Below are 25,095 nucleotides of genomic sequence, written 5' to 3' on the forward strand. Positions count from 1 at the left end.
TGACAGCAAACCCTAAAGGGGTTACAACAATCCTGGGGTGAGTTTATTCATATTTGACATGAATACATCATGCCAAATATGAACGGAAAATAAATTGTTGTCTTGGTTTGTTTCTTCCCCAGAGGTTAAAAGTACAAATGTATGAAATGATCAGTTGGTGGAACTGTAATCAGTTCAGCTATTACCACATGTCTTCTTCTATTTTATTACTTGTTAGAGACTTAATGTTCATGTCAGTTACAGAAGTTGGGGAATTTATTGATAAAAGCTGTGGTTCTGTTCTCTTAATGTAAACTCAAGGACAGAGGCGACCAAAACCAATGTAAGCAATGTGTATCAAAGCAGGAAAAACACAAGCACTATGTGACGAATATATGAACATCTTCAGTAAATGTTCAGCGTGGTAAAGGATGTATGAAAAGGATAGTTATATACAGTCATATTTAACAGAAAAACTAATTTTCTGTGCAAGACGCCTTATAAATGGGTAAACACTGCATTTCCTGCTTTCCGTATACAACAGCAGTCCATCTGTGATTGACAAAACTTTCTTGTAAATTCTCACTTGGTTTGTCACCACCTTGGTTCAGACACCCTCTTTTTAGTTTAGAAATACAGATCCCAAACCTGAGGACATCTCCACATTGTTCGTCTGTAAGCCATAAGTTCAGTTCAGTTTGAAAAGGAGGGCCTGCGGGCTATTCTAACAACATTGTACGTATTCAGTCCTGGTGCATCAAAACCTGGGGACAAACCCCGCTTGTTGAACATGTAGAAGTTAAATAGTTGGCCATCCTGGGCCTCCAGGGACACAGAGGCGGTGCTGACCCGTAACACACAAGGGTACTCCTTTTCAAACACCACCCTGAACACCCGCTCAACCAGGTAGTTGAGTTTAATTGTCCTGTATTTCTCCGGGATCAACTCCTCAATCTGCGGCCCGAATTGCTGCATGATCAAAACTCCATCTGATCCGGCTTTGATCTCGTAGAAGGTGATATTACCATAGGTGTAGAAGCCTATGTAAGGATCTGGGTTTGGGGGAGCAGTGAGGACCTTCTTGGCCTCCCTGAAGGCTTTTTCTATAGCTGGGATGACATAACTGTAGGCCTTAGTGACCACATCCTGGCTCTGGGACCTGCTGCCAGCCATGAGCACCACCAGGCCGAGTTTCAGTCTGGGTACCAGGGAGAAGGTGGCTGAGTAGCCGTCCAAATCTCCATCCTTACGCACCACCTCATACCCCAGCTGCTCATTCACCTCCCAGGGTGTCCCGGTACGGTTGGCAAAGTAGTCCTTATCGCACCTAAAGAGTGGGGTCAGCATGATCTTCAGGGTGTCCGGCTCCAGGAGCTTGCGGTGATAAGCACCCAGCAGCATCATGGCTAGCTTGGCCAAGTCCGCTGCTGTGGAGAACATCTGACCCGAGGGCCGGTACCAGCCCAGATCATAGAGAGGGGCAGGCTGCCCGCTGGAATACACCCCCACTGCCATCTGGCTCTGGAGCCCCGGGGTGATGTCAAATCCGGTGTCCTCCATCCCGAGCCGGTCCAGGATGTTGTCTGTGATCCAGCGCTGGTAGTCCATGCCGAGCACTCTCTCAGCCATCACATGAGCCAGCAGCGAGAAGGCCAGGTTGCTGTAGTGACATCTAGATGAGAGCAAGTGAAAGAGGTGAGAAACATTTTCAGTATGAATGTTATTGATATGGAATATGTGAGACAGAAACCAAAAAAACAAGTGAAATGTGTCATGCCCTATGAATGATGCAGGCAACCCTCAGGCCAGCCATCCTTCTAAATTTCTCTCTTATTTTGAATATTTCCCCCCTTTTTTCTCCCAGTTTTCCTACTGCCAACCCCAGTGTGTACCACAGTCACTTGCTGCTGCTGCATCATTTCTGTTAACTTGAGGAGAGTGTAGACAACACTGCTACATCAATATAAGTTGCTGATGAGGCCTTTCATTGTTGTAAATTTTGCCCTTTAGCTGTAGTGCAGAATTTTTGAATTTAATTGAATGTCCATTATGTTCAAGCACTAGCCAAAGAGATAATGCTGATAAAGCCTGTCACTGTACAGCAGAGTTTGGCACCAGTCTGGTAACCAATGCTCAATCTGCAAAAAGTGAAAAAAAAAAAAAAAAAGTTGTTTTAATTTACTGTTTATTTTTTTGTTGAGGGTTTTCAGCAGAGTGACTCTCTATGGCTTTACGCCGTGAAAAGTAACATATACACACCAAAGTTTTGACAAACCTATGTATTCCTTTAACTGTAGCACCTGCATTCAACTAATATCAATGTTACTTTTCTAGACCTCAACACAGTGTGAAAATGCATTATTCCTTCAACTTTAGGCAAAATCAGATCACCCAGGATTTCATGCTTGGATGGACACAGCTCAACCCACAGCCCCGAATTAATTGCTTGGGGGGACAAATAACAGACAGCAATGACAGAGCACTGATAGAATCATGGTATGCATAAAACCATTCAGTTTTGCACAATAAAAATGTAAATTACATAACAAATAGCACAATAAGTATTACTTGGTGCCTGGGTCTGCAACTAGGACGTCATCTTGCAGTAGATTGATGGCTGATTGTGTTTTCCCCTTCCATAGCAGATTTGTGGCCCGGAGTCTCCTGGGCAGGCCTGGGATTGGCCCACAGTTAAAAACAAACAAACAAACAAACAAACAAACAAACAAATAATGAATGGTGTTCATATCCATTAGATTCAAACATTATTACTTCTTCATTTCACTCTACTGCTCTGTAATGTGAGGCCTCTGCACCTGTTTAATATTTCAGCCTGGTGGTTTAATCCACTTCAGCAGTAAGAGAAATGTAATGGTACTTCTGCTGAAATGACACATTCAGTTTTCCTTCAACAAATAGCTTTTCTAGTTCGGCTTCATTACCTTCATGAGAAAACTAGACGAGGTGTAAAATTTAAAGGTTTATTTTTGTTTTTTGCTTAAGGAGCCCGCCCCCTTATTTTTATTCAGTATACAGAGTGAAGTGCTACACCTTGAATGGCTTCTTCAGATAAACAGGTGCTCCAACTCCAAATGAATCACTTGCAATTCTGAATGGACCGTCAGCTACCCATTACAATCTGCACAGACAGTTCATACTGACGTGCATACCGTTTTCTTTTTATCTGGCTTGTCAGTCACAGTTGCTCAGTTGCTGCTCTCACTGGCCATATCAGTGTTACATTTGTATGAAAAGTGCTATGTGAAAATCCTATACTGAAGTCTGATTGATATTGGATGATAGAGACATGTAATGATAATTTGTTAGACATTCTGTGTTACTGTCGGTTCTGCCATATGGATGACTGAAACATAAGGATGCAGGCTACATTTCTTTTCAAATATTTTGAATCCCAGTGACTCATCAGTGAGCAAAAAGGTGTATGAATTGATTTTCCTTTGCTGTAACATGTAAGTAAGAAAAAAAATTGCCACAGTGTGTACCGATATACATTTAAAGGTCAAGGTTTCAGGATGATGGCTTCAGTGGCAATGAGACGTAAGAGGAAGATGATGGCAATGTATCTAGAGAGTGGGTGCTCGCAGTATGCTCTTCAGGAAAGTTTATATTTTTCCCTTACGTTTACTGTAGATTTGTCACTTCCTGTGGGTGGAAAAATGACCAGAAACTTTACTGGCTGCAACGTAATGGTAGAAGACATGAGACACTGTTTTCTAGTGCAGCCCTACTTTGTGATTGTGGCTGATTGGACAGGTGCGTTTTTAAATACAAACCTTGCATTGAGCAAACGTAAGAGCTACACTAACATACCCAATAAATTATTTCCCAAAAGTCAGATTGTCAGTGGAATCCAGCTACCTGAGAGCTGGCTGGCCATCCTGCGCAGGGTGACCGAGGAGGAGCGGATCTGAACTTCGCCGCTGTCCAGAAATATCAGGCCATCTGTCACATATTTCAGCTCAGAGTCTCGCGTCTTCCCCAGTGGGTTTTTGATGGTGAAGTTGTCCACGTACTTCTCCAGAGGATCGTCTAAAGAGCCGATCTTCCCGTCCTCCCACAGCCTGTACAGCATCAGTGTTGGGAAGATCTTGGATAGACTGGCAATTCTGAAAGAAAGACAACAGTTCATGCAATATATTGGAACATCCCCGTTGATGGTGCCATTTGTAAATTAATAGCCTTCTTGAATCCCTGTTTTTTTGTTTTTTTTTTCATGCCTTTTCCTCCAATTCCTCATCAAGAGGCCGTTTGAGACTTGCTATCATTCCACTGTGATGAGGAAGTTGTTCATTAACTTGCCTGGTCAAATGGAAGTTAAACAGAATACATAACAATACAATACACAGACCTATTTAGACTGTTAGTACAGTGGTTAGTGTTTAGTGACTGAGACAATAATCATGAGTATTTACTATTCTGTATTAGCTGCAGCGATGAGGTCCTGTAGCTCCTAAAAAGCTCCTATTTTGCTCCCAAAAACACGTCTCATTACAGAGGCTTAGACAAACATATTCTAAAATCTAAAGATATTCAAAACTCTCAAAGGTTAGAGTGCTTACAGATAATTTGGACCTGAAGATGGAAGACATTTTAAATCATTTTAATAAAGTACATGACATGGATGTGTGAATAAAGCAGATATTTCGTTAGAAAAGCACATGAATGGGTCTAATCCACTTGCAGAATACTCTTCTTCCATTAGAAAACCATCTGTGGTAAATGCATGACTTTAAAATACCTTGAAATGTCAAGATGCACTAAATAGCTTACTGCATTTCTGGCACCTGTGGCACTTAATGTAAAGTGGTTTAACACTACTAATTTGTGCTGGAATCACATTCCAGCACAAATTAGTAGGTTTGATTAGTAGGTTTGATTTTAATGGTCAGTATCATAAACATGAGAGAGCAGACAATCACCATAAAAGTTTTTAAATGTCAAATTATACTTTTGTGTGATTGGCAACTTTGACACTTGTGATTGTCACTGTCTGAGTTCTTAAGATGAAGCAAATCCTTCCACAGAGGGATTATGTGTTCACAGATACAACTATAAAAACAGGCCAGGTAGGCTACTGCCGCAGTTCATTGCATTCAGTTCCATCCTTATGAAAACATTTTCCAGTGTAAGTTTTCATTGTCAAATAAAGTGCCTCTTAGTAAACCTTACACTACACCAATAACCTTCATCAAAATGTTCAGTTATTAAATTCTAACCAAAGTTATTATGCTTGCCTAAACTTGACTGTGATAATGGCATGCCTGGTTTGTGATGGATAAACACAATTCACATAATTTGTTTCCACAAAACATAATCTGCATTTCACATTGTATCACGCTGTGACACAAAACTACATTCCTGTCTGAGCTTACCTGTTTGAATGAATAAATGTATTAAAGACTGCATGAAATGGACTCTCTTGGTTTTATTTAGTTCCTGATGAAACAGGATGTTTGGGCTGCAGGGAAGGATCATTCACAAGTGCAAACCAGCAGGATACCAGTTTGGGAGAGAGACAATTTTATTTCAAGGGATGAGACGGATGAGAGAGGATGTTTAAAAATTTGTGAAGGTTTTATTGGTTGTCATTTTAATGTATACCCACTAGTGCATTAGTTGGCAGATTCTTTGAAATGGACATTTTCTAGTCTGGCTACATATTCTGAACATACTCTGCAGATTGTCTCCCCTTCATTCCACTCCTCTCATGCACACAGACACACAGCCTGCCCTGCAGTTGCCCTGGTCATCACCCACATGCCCCCAGATATTCCTGGCGGAGATCTGTAGGCTGAGTGCACCCTTGTAGTTTTTAATTTAACCTCAGGAGGTAAAACTTTGTGCATTTTCATAGAAATAAGTGGCCACTTCACTGTTGTCTACTGCTGATTGATGTAAAATATTAGTGATTCAGCCTGTTCCCAATTCTTGAGAGCTTTTAAATTCACTACATTTATTATTCTTAACAACTTGCCTTGGATAGGTTTTCCTGGAAAAAATCCTCAGTTGCACAGAAGTGATGTGTTTCATGTTTAATGGCAGCAGCATCAGTTGTTTGTTTGGGTCAAACAAACAACTAATAGAGGGCAGTTAGCATGAGCAGCAGTAGCCACCATCAAGCGTCATCAAGAGACAATCCAAGGAAAAGGACGTCACAGTGCTCACAGATTACCACTTTATCTGATAAAGACCAGTGATACCAGTGGTGACTTTGCCAACGGCTGCAGTGAAGGGCTCACCTGTAGATTGTGTACTCGTTGGGGGGACCAGAGAGAGGGTCACTCGCATTCCTCTTTCCAAAGTTGCCCGTCCACAGAACAGTGTCATTGAAAACCACGATGGCTGACATAGAGGGAAGGCTGATGGGGTTGATGTTCTGGCGAAGCAGAGCGTCCACCTGGATGAGGACAGAGCAGGATTTGAAACATGTTTCTGTCCAAAATGTTAGATATCCATTTTAGATTGATCTATTTCTTGGAGTTCATTGCTTTCTATTTCAATAAAAAAAAGTAACCATCTGTAAGTGCAGGACTCCAGATGAGTAATAACTTCAAAAATATTCAACAGGGAGTTTATTTGTCTTGCCCTTAGTCACAATAACAGTCACAAAAGCATGGAAATGGTTCATGCAAATGACGCCCTTTCAACTTCAGACCTTGAAGGAGAATAACAAAAACACCGCCACTCGAGCTGTTCAGGAGGAGGAAAAAAAAAAAAAAAAAACATTCCCTGAGCATGAATCATCTAATCAAATGGTCAGGGGTGCTAAGATGAAATACTGATAACACAATGAAACATAAAAATACACAAACTAAACACATTTTCAGTGTAAAATCTATTAAATCTAATCTCAAGCACAATGGAGTGTAGACTGAAAAGGCAGCTTTTCATCACCTTAGGGCATCACAATAAAGTGAATAAACATGATATTAAACTGAATATTCCATCAATACTCCATTTCGATACTCAGAGAATGTTCTTTTGCCAGCTAATTACTGTCTATCAAATACAGCTTTTAAGTGCCAAAATCTATCATTTGTATTTCCATTCTCTAAAGAAAAGCCATTTTGTCCATGAACTGTAGCTGTGACAAAGACTTTAAAGCCCAAGCTGGCTTACCAGACTATTTCACACTGAGAGACTGTTACAATAGAGCATGCAAATGTCAGTATGTCAGTGTTTGGCCAATTTACTACCATTTTCCCACATTTAACATCGCAACCCATAAAGAAATGTAATATATGTACATATATGGAGTTCCAGTTAATGACATACAGTATATGTTCATGTGCAAACTATGAAACCTATTAGAATTTAGAATTTCATATATCAACATACTGTATGTATATGTGTAGGCCCCACTGGGCCGGGCTGCACAGTCAGCAGCCACTGCCAGCAGGTTATGATATATGTTCAAATATAGACTTGGATCTTTACAATGAATTAGATAAACATAAATATACAGAATTTTGTGAATATGCTCTTTCAAGAAGCCTGCATATAAATTAAATATATATTGTTAACATATATGGTGCCAGCATATAATTCCATATAAACATATATCATTTAGATATTTTTAATATATGTACATATACAAGTTTTACCATGGGTCTTCCATATATGTTAAAAATATTTATATGTACATATAAACTAATAATATATTTTTAAAATATATGGTTGCAACATGTAATACCATATATAAATTAAACATACATGTGTTTCTAATATATGCTCATATACAAGGTTTACTTTGGGTATTTCATATATGTTCTAAACTTATATGTGCATATACATACATTAAAAATATGTTAAAATATATGTTTGCAACATACAATACCATATAACAAATCTTCCTGTGGGTATTCTTCATATATGTACATATATAAATTTTATTATGGGTATTTCATATGTGTTATAAAGCTATATCTTCATATGTCCAGAGCATGTATGTATGTGAGAATATTGAATCACCTTATATGTAACATATATCAGATCACTCCTGATATAGGGCCATATACGTACATATATGACATTTCTGTATGGGAACAAACCATTTTGTAAATCATACAGGGGTACTACAGATTTGATAACATATAACAGCAAATAAATATTAATTCATGGTTGAAACATCCACCTCATAATGTTCTGCTTCTGCAGCTAACAAAGTCTTCAACATTCAGAGACCACAGAAAGGCTAAGTGCCTGTGTAAAGCAAATGTTTCCCCGGGGACTATTTTCCCTGGTGGAGGGACCGTTTCACTTCCAGTTTCAAGTCATCAAAAAAACAAAACAGTGCTGCTGCTTTTAGGAAAACTAATGTGGACGACTTTATTCCCTTGATGGAATACTGGTGTGAAGAAAGTTTGAAATTCATTTTCATATCATAGTGGAATGAATGGAAACCAACAACTGGAGAAAAGGGAGGAAAAGTTAGCAATTCTATAAAGGAATAGAATATACTTTATTGTCCCCCAGGGGAAATTTGTCATGGGCTCAAGTGCATGGTAGTAGCTGCCTTACAGACAATAAATATACATAAAATACAAATAAAATACATATGATTGCAAGCTTTGGGAAAAGATGAGCAGAAGCAGGAAATTAAGTACATACATTTTGTAGATATTAGGCTAAACATCCAAAATCACAGGTATGGTTCTCAACAGCAAAAGCAGCAACAGAGAGCAAGGTAAAGGGGCAAATAAAGTAGTGATCCAAAAGAAAAAATAAACACAGAAGCCAGAAAAACACAGAAGGAGAACGATAAGAAAAAAGGCAAAAACTCCACAACTCAGTCCGTCATGCAGGAATTTGAGCTCATCATGAGAAGAGGCACATCATGGACTCAGTAAACGCCTGGATAATCCACCCTTCACTGCCAACAACTAAGCCTTTCTATGTTGTCAAGCACTACTTAACTCTGGGTCAAACAATCCAATATAATGGCCCAGACAGCCGAATTAGGAGCAATAGACTGGAAGGGGATGCAAACCTGACTGAAACAAAGTGCTTCTTTTTTATTCTGAAAAGACAGGTGGGTGTTTCAGGGGTATTCTCTGCAAAGATGTGGATGTGCTGAAAAGTCATGTGAAATTCATTCCACTGCGTGTGCACGTTGTTTGGGTCCCTCTTACCCTCTGATATCTGGTAGAGCCAGAATACCCCATTATTCACCAATTATGATACATATAGATACAGTACTTTGGTGATTTTGGCGCTCATACATATGAACACTGACACACTTTCTGAAATCTTATTAATTTGGAAAATGTTTTGAGTTAAGCAGTTGCAAAGTGGTTTTCATAAAAAGTGAAAATGATACACACTGTCAAGATAAGAGCAATGGAAAATATGATGGTAAAACATTATTTCTTGTATGTCCTGTATGTATGGCCTGCCATTCAATTAAAAACAAAACAAAACAAAACAAAAACAAACAAACAAAAAAAAAATGCTTGTGCTAATCTATTTTAAGATTTTTTTTTTTTAGCCAAACACATAATATTTTGTCAATAATTAGTAACAAAATAGGCAAATAGATATATAAATAAATAATATAATAAATATAATAAATAAATAAATTGTGAAGAAACTAATTAGCTTATTATTTCTTTCAATTAAATAGAAAAAATCACTAAGGCAGAGTGCTGTAACGCTGGTTCAAATTTTTTTTTGATGAAATGTTAATACTGCAATAAATGAAGTGACAATACAAAATAGCAATTGTATTTGTGCTCATATTCAGTAAATAAACGTTCATTATGACTTCTGCTCATCTGCGGTGTCTTACCTTCATATTATTTGTATTACTAAGAAGCAGATGAATGGGTGGCCAGACTCCAGTTGCTTATTGCATCTATTTTCAGAACCTTTTCAAGCTCTAATCCCCATTCTATGTTATGATGGTGGTTTGATCCTGTAAACAGTCATCTGGTGCAGTACTTAAATAGCTATGGTTTTAAATGTCCTGTATACAAACATCTGCAGATTTTTTTAAATGTGTGTGAACTTTAAGTGTCATACACTGTTTGTAGAGTACGCTGTGGTTCGGTGGCAGGTCAGGTTGCATTAACTTAACATGAGCATCCAACTGGCCTCTGTTTGTGATGAAAGTTTATTCCCTATAATGAGCACTGACACTTTCTGGTAACAAGTGTACATCATTCTCTGGAAGTTTGAAAAAGAAAATTACTTTCTGTTGCCTGTGACCAAAATAAATGACTTCACATTAACTTGCTTGACTGGCAAAAGAACCAAGCTGAATTTTGCTGATCCTGTGAATCCTGAACTTATTAATACCAGATATGGCAAAGGGTAATTGACCAACTTGCAGCCTATATTCTTTATGTCAAAGCAGGGGGCAGGAGTGGTTGCCCAGTGGTTAAAAAACTGCAGCGTCTGCACTTGGCAACATTTGGAGAAAGAGAGCCTCTCATTGTAGAGAATGTCAAATACTTTATATTAAAGTCATGCTTTGTTTAATTCTCACTCCATCTTTGTGTGCCTTATTCACTGTAAAGATGAAAAACAGAAAAAAACTAGTTAAAATTTTTGCTGTTGCAAAGCTATAAAAGCAGAGAAATCAATTTAAAAAAAGAATATGGTTAACTATTGTGCAACTTTAGATTACATATTGAAATAGTCATGCTCATATTGATCTACAAGCTATTTATTTTTCATACTCTCCTGTGAGCACTAAGTTTCATCGTTTGTGTTTGATGAACTGTGTGTGAACACCTCTGCTCCCTGCAGAGAGAAACACAACCTTTGTTCAAACAGAGACACACTTTCTCATCAACTACATCTCTAATCTCCCTCCGTCAAGCTTAACTGTGTTAGGTGTGAACGACTACCGCAGCCATTTCTCTACATTTCCTGTAGACACTGTGGAAGTACCACCATATTTTACTTTATTATTGTTTTTTTTTAAAGGTCAGTTCTCACCTTTTCCAGGGCTTCTTTCAGACTGGGAATAGGATGCTCCAGTGGGAGAGGCTCTGGGAAGCGTGGACACATCCTCTCTGATTTTGCATCGCGACCCATACCTTCATCTGGTGGCAGATGGAAAATGAGAGAATCAGTAGAAAGCAGGACAGCAGAGGGAGCACTGGAGGACAGCACACTTGATATTTGAGAGAATATTGTGTGGATGGCATGACAAAAAGATCAACACAGTGTGATATAATTGTCTGGCTCAGGGATACATTAATTCTCCGTGCTTCCCAGATGAGACGTGTTGATCTCAAAGGATCCGTATTGATAGGCTGCACGGATATACAGCTCACTCAGTGATCAAAAAGGCTCATCCTGGTCCCACTGTGAGCTACGGATGAATGAGGGTTTTTCAATACATTCCACTGTGGCACTAGGCAACCATTTGCCTTTTTCATTCTAAAGAGCTTCTGTAGATGAATAATGAGTACACCATAATATGAAAGGATGGATTAGGGTGCATTGAAAGATCTAAATGAGAACATCAGAAACAATATCATGATGCGAGGGCTGCCGCAGGGCAATGGCGAGTCTGCGATCTTTAAGCTAACAGCACAGAAAGTTAGATGAAACTTTAATGAGCACGGTGGGGAAAATGGGTCAGAGTGCTTATATTTAAAAATGTTACATACTGTAAAGTAATGATGAAATATACTACAATTATTCTGAAAAATGAAAATAAACATCCCTGATCATTTAACTATTCAAGGTAGCCACTATATCATCTGCAAAATTATTTGTTATGTGAAGTTTTTTTTTTCATTCAGTGCCTGCCCAGCCCCTTTGTTTTGTTTTGGAGACTTTGGCCTAAAATGTATGTTCACCTTGTTTGTTAAGGCTGTTGCTTGACTTTCTTGCAGCTTTTTAAAAACATTTCTAACTTTATGTGCCAACATACTTTAAGTTGTGTTGTGGTACAAAAATACAGCCCCTAACTGTGATAACTGAACAGACAGCAATACTAAAGTACTTAAAACAATATAAAATTACAGTGTTCCTTTAAAGGACAAAATGTCAAAATTTGAATGACCCTAACTCCCACATAACCTGTGAGAGAAACAGTGGTGAAGCCAAAGCCTCTGACATGCCAAGCCTCTGGCATGTTGAAGTAGAAAAAGCTAATAAACCTGTGTGGGTGCTTTAAACACTCTGAGGAAGAAATGTAATTACAGTTCAGAATTAGTTTTACATATTATGTGGAATAAATATTGTTGAGTGGTGCAATTTAAAAAAAACAATGCTGAAGACATGAACAGCCAATTCAGCAGTAAAACCTGAGCTATTGTGGATTTGTCAAAATGAATTATATTGGACATCTTTTAAACAATAATGGCTCAGCTTGCTTGGTAGGGAGTGTATCTATGTTCCCAAAGTCCTATGTTCCCAGATTTCTAAATTCCCAAGGTCCTATATTCCCAGGGTCCTATGTTCCCAGATTCCTAAATTCACAAGGTTCTATATTCCCAGGGTCCTATGTTCCCAGATTCCTAAATTCACAAGGTCCTATATTCCCAGGGTCCTATGTTCCCAGAGTCCTAAATTCCCATGGTCCTATATTCCCAGGGTCCTATGTTCCCAGATTCCTAAATTCCCAAAGTCCTATATTCCCAGGGTCCTATGTTCCCAGATTCCTAAATTCCCAAAGAGTTCTATGTTCCCAAGGTGCAAGGCTCCCAAGGTCCAAGGATCCCAGGATCTCAAGTTCCCAAGGCCCTATGTTCTCAATGATCCCAGGGTCCTTTGTTGCCTTGGTCCTATGTTTTCCAGTTCAGCATTCTGTTAACACACATTGACTCTAACCCTTTAATTAACTCTAACTCTAACCTTAACCCACATAGGACCCTGGAAACATAGGCATGGCTCTGCTCAGTATTGGTGTTAACAGTATGAAAGCATTAATTCCTGGAAAATAATCACAATATTTTTGAGGCAAAGAGATTTTAAAAATGGGGCAGGCTGTGAAGGCTAATGACCAGGGGCGGACTGGTCAATGCGCTGCTGCAGCTGGAGAGTTTCTCTGCCTTTTGGCTCGTGCGATGCCGGTGCAGTTGTTATTATGTCAAATTCCACGTTAAAAATAGATTCCATTTTATTTGGCTAATTCCGTGATTCCATGATCGATAAGTCGACAAAGCAAAAAGGGGAGGAAAACAAAAAAAGACCGGCCGGCCGGCCGGCCGCCAGTCTACTGGCTGCACCGGCCGTTCTGGTATTCTCCAGAACGTCCAGATGGCCAGTCCGCCCCTGCTAACTACTAACATAGTTAACGCACACAACCAGAGTAGCCATTTGTTGTTGTAATAGTAAGCTGCAATAAATTTTATGCTGTGAACATTGATATGGAATTGTTGATTAGATTGTTGACACAGACTGTGTTTGAAGTGTCCTGACATACAGCTTTAAAGTTTGGGCAGAAAACCTTTTTCTGCACAATTTTAACCAATCAACATCATATATACATAGATGGTCGGAGCAGTGAGAGAAGAATCTATGCTTTGCAGCTGTTCAGCCTAGCTCACCGTAGCTGCAGGGTCACAGAAAAGGCTAGCTGGCTTGCTGCATGGGACGTACATCATTTCAAGCCTGACCAACACTTGTGTCCCAACATTGTGACAACATTGTTGCAACATATGAATGAAATCACTGAATGCAGATATTGTGACAATGCTGCCAAAAGGTTGCGATGTCAACACTGACAACATGTTGACCAAATCAATGTCACAGTAATACTGAAATGTAAGACGACAGTTAGTTAAGTTAAGACGACATTTCAACTTTGTTTCAACATTGTGGCAACGCTGGCTGCCTGCTGGGAAGTCAGATGTTCTGACTTTGACACAGGTGTGAACATCACACTTTGATAATGTGGTGTTAGGACATGTTGGAGATGTTGCAAAGGAATTTAACCAATATGTTGCCAGACAGTCCACTGAGACGACACTAACAATGCTGGAACTGTCTCAAAATGACCTTTGAACGTCAGAAAGCTGTTTTGACAGCTTTCTGACACAACTGCTACAACACCTTGAAGATGTTGCAAAGAAATATCACTTTTACATCACCAGACTGTCTACTGAGATGTTATTATGACGTTCAATGTCCTGTGATTGATGTTGTGAGTACGTGTTTGCAACGTAACTGTGTTTGTAGAGAAGTCTGCAGTATAGGTACTGTCATTTAACAGCCAACACTTCATATTACTTATTAGTTCAAGGAGTGTCTGCACCATATGTAGAGATGACATTAATACTTATTTTAATTCTGACTGATTGAATTCTTTGCCCATATATCACTTTGACAGCAACGTTTCCAAACACAATGTCAGCAGGGGAGAGCTGTGAAACTGAGACAGTTGCTCTGCTGCTCAGTAAGTGCTGTGAAGATTGTCCTAAGACATGTAATCCATTTCCAACTTATAAGAAGAATCCACAGTAATAGGATTTCACAGTTTCACCTACATACAGTGTGGGAGTCACAGCGTCACCTCATTCAGCCACACAGCCACTGTTGTTGTGTTTTGTCAGAATGTTTAACCAGATTTTGAATCATTTAAGATGATTGCAGAATGTTAAATATGGTCCTAATGATGAAATATAAAGACTTGCTAAAATTATGTCAACCAACAGTTTTGTAACTCCAATTTTGGTGACTTTCATGTTTAAAGTTGAAGAATTATAAAATCCATTTTGGTTTGAACAAAAAGTCAGACCTCTTGGATCCATGAGACCCTTTCAAAACTCAAAATTTATGGTGGGCGAACAAGACAGTTATTGTGTTTTAGTGCCATAAAATTTGTCACTTTGGAGATACTAAGTTTTGACCCAACAGCAACAGAATGTGTTTCTCCCTAGTTGTTTCTGCTTTCTGGTACAAGGCATTGCCTGTCACCAGTGGCTCAGATCTTACCTGGCAGTAATTTTGGCAGATTGTACTGCCAGAGGAAGCATCCTGTCATCACCAGCGACAGCAACAGGAAGAACACCAAGCCCACCTGGGTCCATTTCACCTTCATTGTCTTGGCCTTAGCGAATCCCTCCAATTTAATGGTAGCAGCAGGGGCGGCCGCAGCAGGGGTTGGCTGGAATCGAGACAGACAAACACATAAGCACACATCCACACTCATGAGCACAAAGGTTTAGCACCAAGTGTGCAAAATTGGACACCATTATGTGTGCTTTTTATTTCTAAAAATCCCCTCTGTGTTTGCTTCAGACCACATAGTCAGTGTAAAAATGATCCCAATTGCACTTCAGATTACTCACCACCTGATGCTAATACTTCACAGGACTGGATGACCAATGAAAAAGCAATTTTCTTATCACTCAGCCAACATCCTAACCATCCACTCAGCATTAGTTATACTGTGTTAGCAATTTCCAGACCCCCAAAGGCAGTGAAGGGTTTTCCATGGCAGTTTTCCTGACCAGGATAAAGGCACAGACATGAACTCCCATCTCTGATTTCTCACAGACTGTACTGTAATCCCGGGTCCATCGGCGCTCTGTCGCTCACAATTCAATTTCCTCTCCTGCAGCCACGGGCCTCTGACATCATAATCCCCAGATTTACTCCACCAAAGCCCAGCTGAGCGGGAGGGGAAATCTTAATCTCTAATCCCTGTGAATCAATTCACTTCAGTCCAGTTACGCCTGCTGGAGCCCACCACAGAGTCGCCCGAGCTGAGAAAGATGGCACCCACTCAGCCAACACATGACAGGTTGAGATGGGGTGAGTCTTTGGCCACCTTGCCTGAGGCATTTGCTGAAAAGTTAAATCACATGGGTGCGCCCATGTCGGATCAAGTGGATGAGTGAATGAAAGAGAATTTTGGATGCTGTGGGGAATTTAGATAATGACAGGGGATCAAAGCAGGCAGGGCAGTCTCCAACACCCGATCCCTAACCACCCACTCAAATAATCCACACACATGCAAATTGCACAAATATACAACATCCTATTTATGGGCATGTTTTTATTTAACTTCTTCAACCCTGCTGATCCCATTGGTGGCTTTGTTATTACAAACATATGCTGCTTTTATTATGAATTATAACGGTCATCCAAATGTGAAATGTGTATAAAATGATGCCTAAGACATCTAGATATTTTCTATGTGATGTCATGCTGCAGCCATAAAGCAATGGCATCTTGGCTTTGAATATTTCCCTCAATATAAGCGTGATGTTTCAGTGAAGAGTTGCAACCAGTACATACAGAACATGACATGGTGCAATATGGAAAAACATGTCTTTTGTAAGTCTGAAGCAAGTTAGGAGGAAATTTAAGGGATAATCAGAGTTTAAGGGCTTGAAATCTCAACTGAATCAAAATCTCCCTCGACACCAAGTGCAATAAATGCATACTGGTGCCTAGACATATCGATAACATTCGTCAGAGAAATATCAGAAATATCATCTGTCACATGTTGTAATGCAACATGTGACAGACAGCAGGCGGTATGCGTCACTCATATATTAAACATTCAGTTTCAGTGTACACTGAGACAGCATGGCACACCTGGGTAACTAGGATATGAGATCAGATGATGATATAGTTTGGCTTCTGCTCATATTGATGCGCTGGTGGACCTAAGCATTGAGAAAAGCAATCATGACAATGGGAATTTAAACTATGCCAACCAGCAAATCTGACAGCAGTGCATCGGGAATTATGCGTTGAATGCGTGCGATCTGTGCTGTGAGATCACTCTAGATTGCTTTGAGTTGCATCGTCAGGATTTAATATGGGTTAAAAACCCCCGTGGTGCTACAGTTACAACAATTGACACAGATAAGACATCAAATTAGTGCTGGTGTACATGCAGCTCCTCCTCCAGCGTGTCCAAGAAATTCTTATTAAAGAAAAATCAGTGCTTTACTTTCGCAAACATCGCTCACTGCAAATGCCTTGTGCCCTTTTGTCAGGTCAGGTCAGGATCAGCTCCATCACAGCAGACCTCCAGCTGGTTGGGAGTCTGTGTCTGGCTAGGCAGGGTGGAAACTTGCCAACATGGCTGCTTGAACCCTGGTTCTCCGGTTCAAGCACAGTCTCTGTAAACATGCAGTCTCCTTGGAACTCCTACAGTATAATCCCTATATCATAGCAGGGGGCTTAAATTGATAAACTCGCAAAACTCCACTATACACTAAATATAACTCATGTCCATCACCGGGTACATCCCCTGATTTTCGACTTTCAACTTAATCACAAGACATTAATGGTTGAGATGCTCTATCCAAGGCTCAGTAATGCACGTTGATGGTTGACGTTGTAATGATGCGATATGGGCAAATAATGTGTGAAAGCAGTCAGGAGCTGATCCTGGTTGCATAATGTGGCGATGGCCAGGGAACACAGCAGCTGGTCCATTTCACCAGAGTCAAGACACACATGAGCACTAAGGCAGACAAACACTCTCACACATAAACACATCAGTGTAGCATGTTTTTAGTGGGTAATGTGTGAGCACTGGAGGGAGAGAGCATGCTTTGTATGCATGGAGGCTTTTACCTGCGCTTGAACTCCATCCACTGAGGCTTCTCGGAGGACTTTACTCCCCGTCTTTCCCATGGTTTAATTGAAAAGGCTGTAATATAAATAAGAAAAACAAGTTGCTTTTAGTTTTCACACAAGACCTGTGCTCCTTCTTTCTCTTTATCTGAGGCATCATTCATAACCTCTTACTGGAGTTGAAATGGTGCACTGAAATGACATGAAACAATTTTCTATAATTCTTCCTTGATGGAAGAATATGTAATGATAACAATACGTAGAATGAATCTCAAATATAGTTTAGTGGGAAAAGTCAGTGGGTCATATATGGTTTCAGAGGTGTGGGCCTTAACAGCTCCAGAAACGGCCAGACAGTTGACTAAAGTGCTACTTTCCTCAGCACCTCTGGAAAAAATAAGGACTCGGCCCTCCTCAGGTCAATAAAACTCCACAAGGCTTACTTATTTGATCAACCCATTTGAGGTAATGTCTTATGTCAGTAATATTGCACTGTGTTGTACCTCAGATTGTTACAGTGGTATATTAAGGCCATTGAAAGGAGAGACCAGGGAGGAGGGGTAATATTCACCATATACAGTACATTCCTCTGAATTGTAGTGGAGGAAAAGTAGAACGTCTCACAAAAATGGAATACTGATATAACGCGCCAGTGCTACCTAACCATACCTGAGTCCAGCACTTAAGTAAATATATTTTGCTATTTTTTACATCTGGTCAACATCGCACACACACACACACACACACACACACACACACAATTACGATGCAGCAGCCTTCTAGCTTATCTGGAAGTGGATATTGCGCAAAAGGCACAATTTCTCAAATTGTGAAAAACTTTGGGAAAGTAGAAGTGGAGAAGGTGAGAAAAGTCACTAAGATCATTCTCAGTGACCATTTGTCTCATTCCTGGAGCGGTTTGTGCAGCTCTAATGACACTTTCCTCGGACAAAAAATGATCCCATTTGGCACCATATGGGGTCGCACCATAAGCGACCTCTAGTGGTCATGTAAATAATGACACTGTGGTGCATAGAGAGGGGTCGTGCATAGAGAGGGGTCGTGTTAGAGACGCTGCTGTGGGATACCTAACCCAAGCCCACTGGACCCATGAGGACAAAAATTTAGATATTATGTTCAGATTCAGGTTGGGCTCCCGTATCCACTCAGGTTCGGACAAAAATATGCAGCCTGATCTGCAACCTAATCTATTAATTTTGATGTAAAACCTGACAAGTGTTGCATGACAAGAGTGAAATCACAGTTTAGTATTTTAGAAAAGGTTGGTTGCTAGCCATTAGAAGGAGTTCAATTCAATTCAATTCAATTCAATTTTATTTGAATAGTGTCATAACAAAAGTTACAGAAACCCAACAGATATTGGCCAAATTCATGGACAAAAATCTCCCTCATGAGCAAGCACAGGGCGACGGTGGTGAGGATAAAAACATTAACAGGACTAATGACAACTAAAATGAATACTGTAGAACTATATCATAAATAAATGCTTCCTGCTGCACGGCAGGCAGCGAGAGTGGCAAGGCAGCCTTTCATACTGGATGGTGATCTCATTGAATCATTAATAATCATGCAAGTTGAGATTCTCCTCTCAAATATACTGCCTCTGAAAGTGTGAGAGAGTAAAACAGACTTAGCTGAGAACAAATAGGTGCTGAAAAATCAAAAATGACAAAGACATGAAGTAACTATCTGTTGTAGCTGTGGAAGGAACGGATCTCCTTATTTATTTTTTTACCCAGTGCTTAAGTATAGTATAGTGAAAAGTGACATCAGGCTGTAAACAATGAAACTGCCAGATCACCGTGAAGCTAGTGATTAGGCATTATGACTAAGCAGTTAGATTATTATCAAAGAATTGATCTGAATGGCAGTATTTGTTGCTCCAGCCTGTTACTAGAATACAACTAAGTGTGTTCAAGATGCTTGTCACAGGCGCACATTGTCTTCAGCTTTATACTCAACTGTTCTACATGTTCACTACAGAGCAGCCATACAGTTTCTGACAGGGCATTATTACAAGTTTGAAAAACGCTTCCCTCCCTCTTGTCATCTATTTTATTCACTGTAAGCTTAAGCAAACAACTGGACTGTTCATCATTTTTTCTTATTATTTATTCCATTTTTCTGCATGTGCAATATTATACCTATACATCATTTCAGCCACTCATTATTTGTAGTATTTCTGATTCACTTCTCATTCACTTATTCCTGTTTAGAGTATGTGCAATATGTTTTCATGCCACTGATTATGTGAAATATTTCTGTCCATCTGCATGCACTCATTTATATTTATTATTTGTTATTGTTCCATTTCTATTTAAAGAGTATGTGTAATACACTGATTGTGCACAATATTTCTTTATATCTGCATTTGTCACATTGTTGACATTTACTGATGTATTTGCACCTTAGTTAATTCTATGTTGTGTAGTTTTATAAGTCTTTGTTTTTCTGTAAATATGTATAAATGCACTGTTTGAGGTTGACAACTGCAATTATATTGTGCCTCTACAATGACAACAGGGTAGGTATGGACAGGATGACAGGTTACTAAAACAATAAATTAGTTACTTTTGAGTCCATATGACTAGGTTAATTGGAAATTGGGTAAGCAATGCAAACCTATTCTGACAAAATACAAAAATGAAAAAAATAAACTTTTCCACTATGGTTTGGACTAAAGTAAATGAACGGGTTTGTTTACAACGTAAGCACCATCTCTGTGTTTTCAGGTAAAGAAAGGTTGTTTGAAGCAGCTTTGTAGAGACAAGAGCATAAGCACTATTCAAAATATATTTTCTTAAGCCATGTCCGCTCTATTGGATATCTCACAATGGACACTGACAGAGACAAAAGAGAGTGAGGATGATGATGTGAATCATGTAACAAAGGTCATGCGGGGGATTTAAGAGCACAATGTGCAGATGGCTGCTGGGACACCAGGAAACTCTGGAGACCTGCATCTCTCAGCTGAAATGTTTGCATGCTATGTTTGCATGAACTTCATTTGCCGCTCCAAGTATATCAAACACCTCACTAACTTGGCAACTTTATTTTCCCAGTTGAATGCCAGACTTTCATTTACATAGAACTGTAATCACCACAGCGCAGTGTTTTCCAGATGGTATCACTGTAAGATACAATTTTACACTCCTTGCACTGAACTCTTACTGAATGTTAAACCAAACTGTATCGAGATGTCAAAAACTATCAACTGTAGGAGATGTCAGGCGACATTGAAATGTATCATCGCTAGTTTTTATGGAGTAGCACTCAAAAGCACCATCAACATTTTGATATAGAAATGGAATATAATGCTTAAGATGAAAATCAATGTATTTATGCATTTATGTAGGAAATTGGGGTTAGGGAAAAAAATATATGTAGATATGTGTGTGTGTGTGTGTGTGTGTGTGTGTGTATGTGCGTGAACATCAACAACAGTCTAAATACCATCAGCAAGTCCTGTTGATGGAATTTGGACTTCACAGTATAATGTACCGCCTTATACTATATATATATAAAGATACACACATACACACACACACACACACACACATATATATATATATAATTTTTTTTTTTCCCCCAATGCAAAAAGGTCAGTTTATAGAGTTGGCTGCACCTTAAGTGCACTTCATCATGACTTTATGTGTACTGAGTGTTTGACACACAGTTCCAAGCAAACAGTCTTAGTGTGGCCCAGGGCAAACATCAAGCCACCAACTACTGGGCGCTGCACCAGCGCAGGCCAGGGACGTGTCAGTGAGCGAAGGCACACACACTAGTTCAAATCCAGTCAGCATCATGCGTGGCAGGTTGTGCCATTGTGCTGTCAACAAAAAACATGTTTTGTGAACTGTAGTCTCCAAGGTGAGGTGAGCAGGCAGAACAAACAACAACAGTGACATTAGTGGATGTTACTTGAGTATGCTGTCCATTATTTGATGGTACAGTCAAGGTAAGCACAGACACCTGCAAGACAGAAGGCTGCACAGCTCAAGCTGGAGTCAAATCCACACAGATACACTATTTAGAAAAAAAATCACTTATCGCTGTTTTTTCACTTTTTACACTAAAGCGTGTTCACCCCACCCAGGTATGGTTGCCCTAGTAAAACTGGCCTTTTCCACCATTGCAAACAACTGCACTTGGCAAACAGACTGTTTGCATCTGCCTGCACTGTTTGGCTGATTTCTAAGCTGCCAAACACCAAAACTATAAATAACAAAAAGTAGAGTGCTGGGTGATACAAGGTCTCTGTTTGAAACTGTTGACTTTCGTGTCTATTTATAATCCTATCGGGGCTGGAAAAGTTTTCAGTTTAACTTCCATTACTTGGTCTTTCCACCAGAGATGGGCGGAGGATTAAAGGCTGATGTGGTGCTGTGGTACTTGCTCATTGTGTCAGGGGAACAGTCCCATCAGCAGCTGCTTACAGTGCAGTTTGTGAAACTGCTGAGGAGGCTATAAGCCTGTTAGGGTCATTCAGCTGCTCTTGAAATCGATGATTTTATGTCAGAGAAATGATCTGTTGTGACCTTACAGGTTAAATGTGAGTGAAAGTACAAGTGTACTGGGGGAAAAGTGCAGAGCAAATGTGTGTACAGCAGGTGTGATCAGAGTCGTATCTCCTTAAAATAGGTTTGCTATCAGTAGACTGTATTAACAGACCTTTGTCACAGCAGCTATTTTGACATGAAAGAGCAGATAAGGGTACTGTAGGGGGACGAGTGGGCACGGCTCGACTCGGAACTGGAAGTTGACAACAAGAGAGAAAAGAGGTGGCTGGCATTGGTTTATATACTTATGGGTGCAACAGTCTCCATAAGACACAGGTTAGTTTCAAAAATGTATAATCTGATATGTTCTGTTTCTATCTGCAATGGTCTTTACTGACCATGTACGACAAAAGAGTGTTCAATCATTTTATTTATTTTTATTGTGTGACTATGAGAAAATAAGAGGCTCTTCATTTAAAAAAAAAAAAAAAAAAAAAAAAAAAAGCTTCATTGCAGGAATATAGGGCTCTGAGAACTCTCCATAACTCTCCATATTTTGCCTCTCAAACCTTCAAATACTTTGATTAACCTTATGAATTTCATCATGCTGAACCATTGAAGGAATGACTATAAATCCACCTCATTGTGAAACTATGTTATGGCAATTATACAAGTCCAGGTTCTGCTCTTCAAAATACTGTAGTTTACCAGTTATAAACAGGTCTTCATGCTTAATACATCATTAAAAATTAAACTTTAAATAATAGACCTTTAAGTGACTATGTACCCAATCTGATAGTTTAAATTACTTAGGAAGATCTATTTTTGTTTGTTTGTTTGTTTGTTTGTTTGTTTGTTTTGTAAATGGTCAGTTTTCTGCACATACATGTACATGTGCACATATCTGTGAAGAATGTCATAAATTAAAATGAGCTACTGACATATTGTGTCCTGTATTCTTGCTGTACTTTCATCTTTTTTTATATATCCTATATTCTTCATATACATGTACACTTCATCATATTGCCCATTTAATTTTTGTGTCTCAGCATATTCTGCTGCTGACCTTTGCATATCCTGCATATGTTTAAAAATTAGATATCAGAATGTCTATTCGATATGTATCCAGGGTTTCACCTTTAGTTTCATAATGCTCCTTTCTTCTATTCTCATTTGGATCCTGTTTTTTTTTTTTTACTTTCTGATGCTGCAATAAATCCCTCTTTCATGAGGATCACTAAAGTTTCATCTAATATAATCTACAATAATCGGATAATCTCAGATATTACCTCTTCTTGTGTTTCTGTCATAGTTTTCTTTCACAAATGTGTACCTTGAAATACAATATTTAGGAATTACCTCTACCTCATTTCTAATATCCACTAACATTCTTTCTTGAGGCGGATTTATCTTGATGCTTAGTCATATGCTAATACATGTCTACAGATATTACTTGCGTAATGTTTATGCAATCTTTGCAAATCAGCAAAGCAGTTGCATCCTGTGGCAACAGGAGGCAGGGAGGATAATCTGTGATACCTGGTCCTGTAAAGCATTAGAGCAGAGCCAATAATCACTTGATTTGATATGGGAAATTACTTATATAAACTGAGAGGTAAAGTTCCTCCTGTATAGTACATATTCCAAACAAACCTTTCAAATAATGCATCTCATTATCTAAAGACTGCTAAAGACTATCTGAGCCGCCTGCAGATTGTGATGTAATCAGATGCAGACAGGAAGAGACCCAATAAGCACATGAATATCCATGTGACTTCATGATTTTCAGAGCATCAGTAATACTGTTTCATCTTAACTCTGTGTTTTCTTAATTATTGAAAGCAATAGACTGACACAATATTCCTGCACTGATATTATATTGTGGAAGCAGGAGCAATTCTATTGAAAAGTTCAATATAATGATCAAATATGTGTCATTTGATATTTTCTGTTACTTAGTACATATGTAATCCTGTCAATCCACCAAAACAAAAACCTTACGAACTTGGGCTTTAGGCCAAGGTGTTTATTTTGCAAACTGCAATAATGTACATCTCTCTTTTGCTTAAACAAACAAACAAACCAAAAAACGAATAGTATAAATGATCAGCTATTCAAGCATCTTTCTTGTAAGTGATGACTTTTGAACATGTATCTATCATACAGTGGTGTTTCAGAGCAACAACTGTGCTTGACCTCATTGTAATTCTCCAGTGTTACAGGTAAAATAATCAACTGCTTTCATTTCACCCTGATCATTAAAAATATAAGTATTTACCTTGAATAAGTCCTGGTAATATTCCATGATTACAGAGGCTATTCCTATTCAATCACATTCTGATAAGAAGAAATGGCTCTTGACTGACAATGACTGACTCAGAATATACATTATCATGTTTCCATGTTTACAAGAACAACAATCCTTCTGTAAATGAAATCATAAGCCATTCACATCCACAAAGCGCCGACCATCAAGGCTTTAGAAAACATGTTACATAAGCTGTAATGAATCAAGTACCTCTTCTATAAGCCACGAAACAGCTTACATGGACAAATTCCTTGTAAACTTACCTCAGATTCTCAATCTATTCACCGCTTTTTCCCTGTTTGTCAAACAGAAAGACCAAATATTCCACGTTTCCTCTGCCTGTGTTTGGGAGCTTGATACGGGATCCTGACAGATGTTGGTATCATGGTCATGGTTAAATCCTGCTTGTATCAAACCCAGGATTCTGGATTAACCATCGCAGCCATCGGCAACATCTGCCATGGGACGAAAATGGGTGTCCCCTCAGTGAGTGTGCATGTGCGTACTTTCATGTTGTTGTTGTTTTTTTTTTTTTTTTCCATTTGTGTGCTGTGAGTGTTTATTAGTACACAACTTCACTCCGAAAAAGCCAACCTGGGCCACTTTGCTGCTGAGCTGAAAATGAAGTTTTACTGCCTAGGAAAGATCATACAGTCCATTAAAGAGTTCATTGAATTGATCCATATTTATATATTCAGATACCTAAAGACATTGTTCACTGATTAAATCATGGTGATTTCACATAATTATTTCACATTTCTTCAA

The 25,095-nt window shown here is 39.1% G+C and overlaps 1 protein-coding gene across 2 annotated transcripts; it reads right to left on the reverse strand.

Moving 5' to 3' along the window:
* lactbl1b (lactamase, beta-like 1b) lies at positions 1–24,694 on the reverse strand. 2 transcript variants are annotated; one of them, XM_030052591.1, is made up of 8 exons: positions 24,594–24,694; positions 17,500–17,575; positions 14,896–15,067; positions 10,942–11,048; positions 6,240–6,397; positions 3,859–4,106; positions 2,548–2,653; positions 1–1,651 (listed from the first exon to the last, which is right to left on the reverse strand). In XM_030052591.1, exons 2-8 carry the CDS (start codon positions 17,557–17,559, stop codon positions 673–675), a joined length of 1,830 nt encoding a protein of 609 aa, XP_029908451.1. In that variant the 5' UTR covers positions 17,560–17,575; positions 24,594–24,694; the 3' UTR covers positions 1–672. The 2 variants fall into 2 exon arrangements, with proteins under 2 accessions (XP_029908451.1, XP_029908453.1); XM_030052593.1 differs by lacking the exons at positions 17,500–17,575; positions 24,594–24,694 and adding an exon at positions 15,252–15,458.
* Between the last annotated feature and the right edge of the window lie 401 nt (positions 24,695–25,095).

The sequence above is a fragment of the Myripristis murdjan genome, chromosome 5, assembly GCF_902150065.1.
Source record: "Myripristis murdjan chromosome 5, fMyrMur1.1, whole genome shotgun sequence".
In the NCBI taxonomy this organism is placed as follows: domain Eukaryota; kingdom Metazoa; phylum Chordata; class Actinopteri; order Holocentriformes; family Holocentridae; genus Myripristis; species Myripristis murdjan.

What these genes read in the sequence shown, in the direction of transcription:
- lactbl1b (XM_030052591.1), bottom strand. Translation starts at nt 17,559, where the DNA reads ATGGGAAAGACGGGGAGTAAAGTCCTCCGAGAAGCCTCAGTGGATGGA. An exon ending in TCTGCCAAAATTACTGCCAG is followed by an intron (nt 11,049 to 14,895) that starts GTAAGATCTGAG and finishes ATCTGCCACCAG; the next exon opens with ATGAAGGTATGGGTCGCGAT. An exon ending in GATGGCCAGCCAGCTCTCAG is followed by an intron (nt 2,654 to 3,858) that starts GTAGCTGGATTC and finishes GGCCAATCCCAG; the next exon opens with GCCTGCCCAGGAGACTCCGG.